Below are 11,613 nucleotides of genomic sequence, written 5' to 3' on the forward strand. Positions count from 1 at the left end.
GTATCACAAGGCAGTGTGGCTCTGGGAACTGTAATGGAAGCTAAGGGCTCTTAGATTCTAACAGAAAGCAAGTCAGCTCAGGGTACTCGGTTACCAATCAACACAAGCCTGGCAAGTAGAGCCTGTAGATAACTCTGGACCTTTGTCTGGCTCTGTTTTTCACATCTCCGTGATTACCTTTGACCATCCATGTTGATAAGATACTCCATTCACTCTCCCAACCCAGACAGCTCATGAGCGGCTTCTTCGATCCTCGTTCCAACCAGTCCCACCACTTCTACATTCTACCCTCTTGGGACATGATGCACTGTTCTTTCTCCTCTTGTCGATGTCTCTAAAACTATAGCAAACGTAGGTGTCAGAGTCTAAAACAAATGGCTCGTCATACTTCCTGTAAAATAAAGACTCCTTCTTTATAGGTTCTCAGTGGAAATTCTCTGAGCAGATGTGATCAATGGTTATTGTCATTGTATTCCTTTTTGAGTCTCTTGAGGCTAACAAGTACTGGGGACCTCATGGGTGCACACTAGGGTTTGGCAGAGGCCTATCATGCTTTCCCAGTATCCCTTCTTCTTCAGAGGTATCACGGGCCAGCTGATTATGTGGCAGGTGGTTAGGAAACCCCATCCAATGGGCCTGCTTCATCGTTTCCAGTCTTTGTTTTCACACTATTGATGCCTGTGCCATCTTCAGTTGTCCAGCAAAGATGGTTTCCAGAAGTTTCTGAAGAGTCAATGACCACCAGAAGCAACCTTTGGCTTCTGTTTCCTTCCTGGGGAGTGCCTCAGGGGATTCAGGACAGTTCTTCAGAGCTTTTGCCCAGTGGTTATAGCTTGCTCTGTAAATTGCAATCCATTCTTTTAATTGAGCGCAGAAAAGATACACAGTCTTTCTTGTCTCAAGTTCCACACACTCTATGAAAGGCTAACATCTGTTTTCTGCTAGAATGTTTAATAAGTCAAAACAGATCTACATAGATTCTTGCCACAGGCAGGCAGCATTTGTTTGAATCATAATAAACACACACACACACACACACACACACACACACACACACACACCCTAACCAACCAACCAAACAACAACAAAACAAAAAACAAAACCCAGCCCGGCTGTTTAAAGGAAAAACCATGAAACTAGAATGTCTTCAGCCACACCAGCATCCTCATCTTTCCCTGTCCAGATGTAATATCTTAGGGTAGAGAAAATATCTCAGGTACCCCAAGTGGGTTTGAGTATAGGGAAGGGTGGTGAAGAATGCATGTAAAATGCTCTGTGGAAAGTTGATACCAGAATTGGTGGATCACTCCTGGGCTGATATCCTACAAATCAGCTCTGGGGCTCTCAAGTATGAACGCCTCCAGTCCTTGATACATGTTGAGATGATGGTTTGAGAGTGAATCTGCCCCTAAGGAGGTAATCACAGTTCTGCCTCATGTTGTTCCCAACATGACTTTGGATTTCAGGAGATATGTAACAGTGGCTGGCAGCTTCTTGACTCACTACCCTGGGTTAGGTCTAATGTTAATCCCAGTAGAGAGAACTTGGTAAGTGTTGATGTTTCCAAGTGTCCGAGACCTCATGTCACAGAGGGACACCCACATACACCTGTACTGTGGCTTTAAAGATCAACCAGAGGCTAAAGCCTGAGAATCTTAATCTCATGTCATAATTCAACAAATGTTAAATGCCATGATTAATAGTTGCTGTGAGTCAAAGTCAACACCTATGAATTATAGCCGTGTGGTTGGTTAGCGTTTGATACATAGACAAAGTGCCTACATCAGGTCACCTCATCCACATGAAGCAAGTCTAGCATACTAATTTCTGAATATCAAATCTTCCTTTCCACTGTGCAGGGGCGTCTGTTATCCTTTGTGAATTCCACTGACAGAAGTGAAATGTGCATTTTCTTTTTAGGTTGTCCGGGTGCCAAAAAGCACGAGTTTCTGACAAGTGTCCTGGACGCGCTCTCCACAGACATGGTTCATGCTGTCTCTGACCCCTCTTCCTCTTCTGGCAGGTATACTGTGTCTCACTAAAGAGCAATAGGGCGGCCTGAAGCCCAGGGATTTGAAGGAATCTGGAAAGCTAAATTCTTCCTGGCCGGTGGCCATGTGAGATCGGGCAGTTCATTTGAATGTCTAGGGGCGGGAGGACACACTTGTTTTGGTGGATCTATAGATTGAAATTGAATCTGAGACTTAACTACTTTGGAATTCTGCAACTCAAAAAGAAAAGTTGGCTTTTTGTTTTTATTTTTTCTGTGTTTGTTTTTGAGACATGTTTTCTGTGTTTAGTCCTGGCTGTCCTGGAACTCACTCTGCAGCCCAGGCTGGTCTTGAACTCAGAGATCCACTGCCTCAGCCTCCTGAGCACTGGGACGTACTCATTGTTCACACCTGCTCTGAGCACATGAGGCTTATTTTATCCAGGGGCATTGATCCCACCAACATGGCTCACCTAGAGATGCTCTCCTGTGTACACTGCAGACACACCATTCCACCAACATGGCTCACTTAGAGATGCTCTCCTGTGTACACTGTAGACACACCAACATGGCTCACCTAGAGATGCTCTCCTGTGTACACTGCAGACACACCAAGGCTTCGGTTCTATATCATGGCAGAACTTATGGTGCCTCTGCCCACCATACGGGGTGATGTAGCTGCCCAGGTTGGTTGCTCTAGCACTTCCATACTTAAACTCACCCCAGTGTGATCACAATCTCTCTCTCTCTCCCTCCCTCCCTTCCTCCCTCCCTCCCCCCTCTGTCTCTCTCATTTCTAAAGGAGATTTTATTTTAATGTTTTCGTTTTCCTAAAAATACTGGTCTCCATTCTGTCCTGTTAACAAGCTCCTGGTTGTCTTGTGTATGAAGTCTCCTTAGCAAAACCCCCTTCATCGTGTGGTTCCTTTGCTAATTAAGTCATAAGGGGAGAAGCAAGACTAAGTGGAAATGTCACAATTCCATACGCTAAGGCGAAAGAAGTCACCTATATTTCAGCCTCACTTTTTGTACCATGGAAGTGACTGACTCTGAGTGTCTGACCCACAATAGTGCCAGTCCCTGAGGGCTGTTGGCATCCACCTGTTGTGTTTGTACTCTCATAGAGGACATGTTCACTTAACCAGTGGACAGTGGAGTCCCCAGAATCTAAAGTGATGGTACAGGTCCTCTGCCTCAGGTGAGGTGTGTGCGATCTTACGGCACAGCTTGAAGGTTTGACTCACAGCCTGACTCACCTGTGTCTCAGAATGTACAGCTCAAAGAGAATTCCAAAGAAAACTGTCTAGTTACAACTTGGGCAATTGAATAACCACAGTACACACAAGAGCTCTGGTGTTCCTTGTTCTGAACACATTGGCTGAACCATTACAAGATACTTTCCTACCTTTTATTTGAAAGTGGCTGTATCAGGTAGTGCTCTGGGGTAGGCATAGGCATGGGGGATGGGGAAGGCAGAAGCCAGAGTCGGGGGGGGGGGGGACTTCAGCTTCAACCTTCTGTCTGACACGGTTTTTCATCCTCTAGGCTGTCCGAGCCAGACCCCAGCCACACCCTGGAAGAGAGGGTTGTGCACTGGTACTTCAAGCTGCTTGATAAGAACTCCAGTGGAGACATCGGAAAGAAGGAAATCAAACCCTTTAAGAGGTTCCTGCGAAAGAAATCCAAGCCTAAGAAGTGTGTGAAGAAGTTTGTGGAATACTGTGATATGAACAATGATAAATCTATCACGGTGCAGGAGCTCATGGGCTGCTTGGGTGTCACCAGAGAGGAGGGTAAAGCCAACACCAGGAAGCGCCACAGTAAGCCTCACATCACTACTCTGCACTTTAATCATGTTGGGGTTTTCTGGTTGCTTCTTGGATTGTTGGGATGCCTTATGGTCTTCGGCCCTTGGTTGCTGTTGCCTGTGTAGAAATGACCACCGGTGGTCAGCAGCTTGTCACCTGACCAGGACAGCGGCAAACCTCAGGAGCATGAGCTGAGCAAAGCACTAATGAGCTGGCCTGTCACTCTTCTAGTCATGGTGGCTAAGTTTTCAAACAGGACTTCGCTCCTGCTTTCAGAACCACTGGTGCTAACTGAGCAGCACAGTTCATAGACTCCACTGGGTCATTCCGGCCAGGGCAGCGGCAGTGAAGTCATCACCTCTAGATCAGTTGTCCCAGTGGCTTTAGCTGACTTAGCAGTCGGACATGTCTTTCCGTGAGGCCTAGCCTCACCAGATGTAGCAGGAGTAGACAGAAGTCCAGGATAGGTGAGTCCGAGGTTCTGACATTCTGGCGACTGGCTTCATCAGCACGGTGGAGCACATGAGTGGACCATGAGTGCGTCTCTCCCTTTGTACCTCCGAGCTGTGTGGTTGTGGTCAGGACGGCATTGCAGTAATTGGCTGCAGGGACTTTAGATAGCCATCTTCAAAATGAAGTCAGCTTCTCATGAATTAGGAAGAATCATTTCTCCAAGGCGAAAAACCTGGCCTGGACCCTAATTTAGTTATGTTGCTGAATGGTATCCATGGCATATACCAGAGGCAGAGACACAAGGAGTGAGATAGTTTTCCTTCTGGGAAACCACATGGTGTAGATCACAGTTGGGATGGCTTCGAAAGGGGATCTGGGTTCAGCATGTTCCTTTGAATGAGATGGCTGTCTGCACAGGACAGAGGGCTGCTGGGAATCATGAACTCAGAGCAGGGTTTGGAGGCAGAGCTAGTACAGGTGTTGGCCTGCAAAAGAGAATGTTGATGGGACATCAGGGGACTACAAAGCAGCTCTGGAATGGGTCTGTCTGGTCCTGGGACGGAATGGGCAGGACTACAGTTAATGGAAGTGCAGCCTAGCTTTCCTTGCTGCCTTTAAGTCACCTATTAGAATTCTGATGAGTTGCTATGGTTGGAGGTAAAGCCTGGGTTTAGGAGACAGGAACATTTGGGATAGTGGCCTGTGTATGTTTATGGGTCAGCAGGAATCGGGTATCTAATACTACCATGGGACTAACAGTGAACAAGGAGAAAAAGGAAGGAGATGAGATGAGTCCACTGGGGACAGGCAGCAACTATCCATGGCCAGGAGGGAATGAAAGAGGTCACGGAGGTATACAGATGCTACCACAAAGTGCAAGGAAGGTTGGAGAAGCCCCCTCCCCCAAACTCTGGCTAAGGAGGGACTTCGGTAAGGTGAGAGAGACTGAACTCTGAGCAGAGACCAGGTGAGGCAGGGGACACCTGAAGTAGAATGTTCATGTGGCCCAGAAGCGGGTACTCACTGCGACTAGAAAGGGGAGACCCTCCTGCCCCCAATCTCCAAGCCAAGAAAAAAACAGCACATTAGTGAAATGAGCCAAAGCTAATGTTTTCTGATTTTAATACTGAACCGAAATAGTCCACAGACAGAATGGGTGTGTGTGTGTGTGCGGGGGGGGGGGGGGGGGGGAGGTCTCAGGTTCATTACGTGCTTTTCTTTGTGGTTAGGTTTTGGGATAAAACAAGTCATTTTCCTAGTGTTGCAGTAGGACATTTGTATTGTGAGACAATGTCTCCGTGGTGATTTATACAAAGCTCTCTCTTACAAATCTAGCCTTGGGTCTCTATGGATACATTGTTATCAGTTGATGATGTTGACCTGTCACTGAGCAGTGTCTGACTAACAATGATGTCTTTTCCCTTTCCAGCCCCCAGAGGAAATGCTGAAAGTGCTTCTAATAGACAGGTGAGTATGTCTGTGCTGCAGACTTTATAATATTCCAATCTACTCAAACTTTACAAGAGAAATCCAGGGCTTATGTGTAGGATTAGGTGCAAGGATACCTTCAGAAATACCAGACATCTCAGTTAAGGCAGCTCCATGTGAGAGCATTTGTAGCAAAGAAACTTGTTTGCCAAATTCTGCCTGTGATTACAGACCAGCTAAATACTTTATTTAATGATTCCACCCTTTAAAAATTATTTGAGGAGGCTGGAGAGATATCTCCGTGGTTTAGAACACTGACTACTCTTCCAGAGGTCCTGAGTTCAAATCCCAGCAGCCACATGGTGGCTCACAACCATCTGTAATGGAATCTGAAGACAGCTACTGGGTACTCATATACATTAAATAAATAAATAAGTACATCTATCTTTACAAAATATTTGAAATTCCAGTTAATTTGTAAATTTAGAGATGGGCTACCAAGTTGTGTGGTAGAAATTGTTAGGGAAGCTGGTTTCTTTGTTTCTAAAATATTAAGGAGGTAGCCGGGATAGGAGACATTCTGCCCCTCAAATGACCCACTCACCTGGAGATCAAAAGAGGCAGGAGTTCACTTCACAAAGAGATTTTTAGTTCTCTACTGTGTTAACAAACATTTGAATTTCTGAGGCCACATTTCTAGATATGCAATTAAAGGATACAGTTGTGGTCCCATGTCCCAGCCGCAGTCTAAGTGGGGACACTTTCCAGGGTTCTTTGCCCAAAGCCAGGCAAGCTGAGCTCTCTATGACTCTTGCATGTTATCTGTTTACTTTAGCTGCACCTGCTTGATGCCAGGAGGAGGGTCCCCCTGTTTGTTGTGGGTTTTAAGTAGGGACCTCCTGCGCACACCTTGGAGGGAACTGAAAGCCATTTCATTAGGAAGGACATGTGATTCATTTTCCTTTGTTTAGTAAATGTTTATGGTTTTAACTTTTCCAGTCACACTGCAAATCACTTATACTTGCAAAGGGGGCAGGTCTGAGAGCAATTACCCAGCTGCCTCCAAAGGCTTCCCAGGGGCTGTTTGCTCTAGCTAATGGCAGCTCTTTGGCACACATGTGCCATGCAATGTTAAGCCCCCTCCTCCCCCCAAACCGAGCCTTCCACTTTAGTACTGTACCAGAAAAAATGACAGAGCAGTGTGGTTTCTCCATCTTTCTTACAGTGCCTCAATGCACAGAAAAAAAAATGACAGAGCAGTGTGGTCTCTTCATCTTGCTTACACTGAGCGGTTCCCCACCATTGCTAATCTATGCCATGGGGTCATGTCAGCGGGCCAGAAATCAGAAAGTCCTTCCCAGGTAGCTTTGTGTCTGCTAAGCAAGAACAGAGCTGTGAGCTCGGGTGTCTGGATATGGCCACCAAGGACAACCTTTTTTCTTAGTCATCTTCAGTAATGACTGAAATATGTCAGAAGACCGTATAATTAAAACAACGCTTTCAGCAGCGTAGTATAGAGGCTAGTCACCTCCTTGTGGTGTTATCAGAAGGAAGGAAAGACAGCCTAAGATCCCAAGTTCAGTATTTTAGGTATCAGATAAAAAGATCAACCTCCATTGTACAGATTCCTGCACTTGATTAAAGAAAAAAAAAAAAAAAAAAAAGAGAGATGGCTGCTTTTTGCTTTTTTTCCCCTTTTCTTTTTTAAATGACTCCCCTTGAAAGTCCACATGGTGAAGGATGGCAAGAGACCAAATGCAAATGCAAGCTACATTTGTTCTTAGGTAAAAGTAGCAAGACAGAAGGATCCAAAGGAAATATTTAAAATAGTATAAGACTACTCAGGCTGGGGGCACACCTACCCAAGCTGAAGTATAGTGACTGTAAGTTTAAGACCACCCTGTGCCATGTCATAGTTCACTTAAGATATCTGAAGTCAATGCAGTTTTTCTCAGATGATATGTTTTCCTGGTGGTCTCAAGGGAAGAAAAGACTTCCTAAACTACAGGCCTGCTCACCCTTAGCTGTAAGGTGCCCTGTCCTTTCCTCTCTTGTTTCCCTCATAGCAAGTAGGTTTACTTCCTGGAGCTAGCCTTTGTCTGCACGGGGAAGACACAAACATCTTCATAAGATTATCTTCATTTTGTTTTGCTTTTCCAGCCCAGGAAACAAGGATGATCTGCCGGCTACTCGAGACAGTTCCTAGACATGTGGGCATCTCCCTCACCAAAGAGCAATTAAAAACGAAAAACATATAGTATTTGCACTTTGTACTTTAAATGTAAATTCACTTTGTAGAAATGAGATATTTAAATGGACTGTTGTGATCTGTGAAGATGGAAGGCTGGCTTCAAGAAATTAATCACATACAATGTATGTGTTCCTGTTTGACCTTCAAGATCTGTGCTGATGGGAGTGGGTTTTAAATGCATTTCAACTTCACTTCCTCGTCCCTCTGTGGAGGGCCTGGTTTATTTCCTTGCCCCTTCCTCTGCCTGCAGTCTCCATTGTTGCTCTCAGTGCCTTTGATACAAGCCAGAGCCTACGTATCCTTAGAAGTTTGCAGTGGTTGCCTGTTTCATGAGGTTTTGCTCTCTAGAGATGTCACTCACACCATGGGTCACACAGACACTAGCTCAGGCACAGCTTTAACTTCCAGTAGCCCCTGTCTGAGGCTATGCAGTCAGACTCTGTCAGGCTCCAGTTTTAGCTTCTGCTTGACCTTTAGCTCTGTTTGAGCCAACCCTGTTGTTAAATCTACGGGGAGCTGGTTGGGCAAGCAGGCAGAGAGCCCTTCTTCCGAGAGCAAATCTAACTCTGATTGGCTGGCTGCATCTCATTGGTCAGGAAGGATCTAGTGCACCTGCCTCATGTCCAGACCATCCTGCTAGGGTACATTGAAAAGAAAAAATGCCTTCCACAGAGATCATGGACCACATCCTGAGGAAGGCACAGCTAGACTACATAGTTCCAAGAGTGCTGAACAACAGGCAGCTGAGAATGTCTCTTCCCTTCTGTGGAGGCCACGAGGGTTTGAGGGGATTCATCCGAGGCCCTTATGGAATGAAGGTTAGGAACTGGATGACCACACTTGAGAGACTGGACCATGTGTTTGGTTGGCTGCCACTCTCTGACCTAGGTCAGTCTGCACTCTGTTCTCAAGGAGCAGTTGCAGATGGGACAGAGTTAGGGCAATCCTATCAAATTGGGGTTTATATGGAAAACTGTTGATAGCCCCCAGCCTCTCAACATATGTCCATGGATGCATTATGAACACACGTTGCAGAAGGCCTTTGCTCATTTGAACTGTGTATAGGCAACAAGTGACCAGCTCATGCCAATGCTGTCTAGAAAAAAAGTATGATCCTAACTGTTTTGGATAATCTTTTTATACTTCTGAACTCTGAACTTAATCATTTTTTATTAGATTAAAATATGCGATTAAACTGTACTAGTCTTTTCAGCATTTCATAATTAATTACTGTTTTAAAATATTTCTAGATCATTCTACATGTGTGAGAGTCTTGCCTGTGTGTATATCTATGTACCTTGTTTATGCTTGGTGCCCATGGAGGTCAGAAGGGAGCATCAGATATCCTGAAATTGTAGTTATGGACAGTTGTGAGATGCTACATGGGTGCGGAGACTGAACTTGGTTCTTCTGCAATAACGACAATTTTTTTTTTCTCTCCAGTTCTTCATGATCACTTACTGTAAAATCTGTCCACTGGTGGAAGCCAAAGTCATAGGCACTAGGCCAGCAGATTGGCTCTGATTTTGCCTGTTGAGGGAGGCTGTGTGGTGTGGCACATGTTCTCCACCTTTTTTCAACCTTGGCGTTTCCTCTACAGGACAGGAGTCCTGGTACATTTCCCTTGACAGGTGGGATGCATGAGTTATAGTTGTGATATATATCCATCTGCCTTACATCATACACTAGAAATTTCTATGCCCTCACTGCGTGACCAAGCCCCAGGATGGATTAATGCCACCTGCCCCATACTGTTCCTGCTACAGACACTCCAGACATGACAGAAGCAGTTGACAGTGCCTTGTTTTATTAAACCTAGTGCTGTTCCATGAGTCAAATAACCAGAACCCTGAAGGTGACGTTTGCCTTCTCCTATTTCAACCTCCAGAACTCCGTTCCGCCTTGATTGGCTCTGTAACATCTCACGATATTTCCTGAAGTCCCTTCCCCCCTGTTCAACCTCTTCCAGTATCTCTACTTCAACTTGGATCCTCCAAACTCAGAGCAGAGAGACCCTCATTCTGAGCATCGGTGATGTGCACAGGGGGAAAGAATGAGAAGGCGGGAAGGGCACAGAGATAAGACAGGGTTTAGGCCAGGTTCTGAAGAAAGCACAAGAGAGGACAGAATGTTCGGGAGGCTGGCAGATCATGGATGAGGCAGGAGCTACACATGGTTCTGATTGTAGGGCATTAATACTGAAAATCTAAACCAGCAGCTGGTTCCCTTCTCTGCCCATAATAGCTACATTTAGGGTTGGATGCCTCCCCTAGAATATCCCACCACCCTCCTCCTGTTTGAAAAGGCTTTCCTGCTTTCTTGTCATCCTTCTTGGATGCCTTCAGAAGCGCACCAAGCATCTCATACGTCATCTGCACAGATGTCACACCTGAGCTGTTTACATTATCAAGGTGAAATTGTCTCAGCTCTTGCTGAAACTGTGTGGACATGCCTAATGTGATCCTAGCTTCCAAATGCAAATCCAAATTGTGCAAGCTACTCAGGCCAAAACACACACACACACACACACACACACACACACACACACACACACACACACACAAAGGCTGAAATCAGGGGCACTAATTATGACGGTGAGGGTAGTTAAGACACTGGTATTGATAATGGTGATGGAGATTGTGGTGAGTGTTGATGATGGTGGCAGTGATGGTGATGATGATATAATGATGATTATGCTGATGGTAGTTATCATAGTGGTGACTGTGATAATAATGTGATAATGGCAATGGTGGTAAGGATGATGGTAAGAGTCATGATTGGTGGTAGTTGTGGTCATGGTACTAATGGTAATGTGATGTGATAATTTTGATGGTGGTAGTTATGATTACCACCACCACACCATTATCATCACAATTACCATCATTATGACTACCACAACCACCATCACCACTACCACCATCACCACCAACACAACCATTACTACCACCACCACCACCATCACTACTACCATCACCACCACCACCACCACCACTACAACCACCATCACTACTACTACCACCATCATAATAGTTACCATCATCATGATCACCACCATCACCCTTACCACCACTACCTCCCCACAACCACCGCCATCACCACCACCATCATGACCATTACCATCATCATGACCACCACTATCACCATTATAATCACAGTCATCCTCTTTCTGTCGTCCAAGTAGGATGATGAGGAAGCAAGAAAGTTTTCAAGCAAGAACAGGGTGACTGTGGTCAGAATAGTGCTGGTGGAGTTCACCATAATGATGATGGTGATGGTGGTAATGGTGGTGGTGGTGATAGTGATCATAGTGATGGTAATGGTGGTGATAGTGATCATAGGGATGGTAATGGTGGTGGTGGTGGTGATAGTGATCATAGTGATGGTAATGGTGGTGATAGTGACCATAGTGATGGTAACGGTGGTGGTGGTGCTGCTGCTATATAATAATGGTGATGAATGGGAGATGATTCATCTTCATACCATAACCTACCCCACAGGCCAAAACTTGGAGTGCGTTTTGTGTAACTAGTTATCAAGACATTTTTAGTATTTCTTCTCTTTTGAAAGATGTGTTGGCCATCTTTTCCCTATTTTTCCACAGTGCTTCAAACAACTCCCTGGAAAACTTAGCAGCGTGTGCATCTCTGCTTCGTTTCTGTTCTCGCCTCTGTGTGTGGTCTGGG

At 45.4% G+C, this 11,613-nt stretch overlaps 1 protein-coding gene across 2 annotated transcripts in view; it reads left to right on the forward strand.

Annotated features, from left to right (window-relative positions):
- Nucleotides 1-9,130, forward strand: part of SMOC2 (SPARC related modular calcium binding 2) — a 126,094-nt gene extending 116,964 nt beyond the window's left edge. For both annotated transcript variants that reach the window (XM_080941947.1, XM_080941948.1), the window contains exons 10-13: nucleotides 1,921-2,023; nucleotides 3,536-3,810; nucleotides 5,681-5,718; nucleotides 7,840-9,130. In XM_080941947.1, coding sequence (XP_080798073.1) covers nucleotides 1,921-2,023; nucleotides 3,536-3,810; nucleotides 5,681-5,718; nucleotides 7,840-7,857 — 434 coding nt within the window. In that variant the 3' untranslated portion in view covers nucleotides 7,858-9,130. The remainder of the gene's footprint in view (nucleotides 1-1,920; nucleotides 2,024-3,535; nucleotides 3,811-5,680; nucleotides 5,719-7,839) is intronic.
- Nucleotides 9,131-11,613: the final 2,483 nt, after the last annotated feature.

Source organism: Micromys minutus (genome assembly GCF_963924665.1).
Source record: "Micromys minutus genome assembly, chromosome: 30".
Taxonomy (NCBI): domain Eukaryota; kingdom Metazoa; phylum Chordata; class Mammalia; order Rodentia; family Muridae; genus Micromys; species Micromys minutus.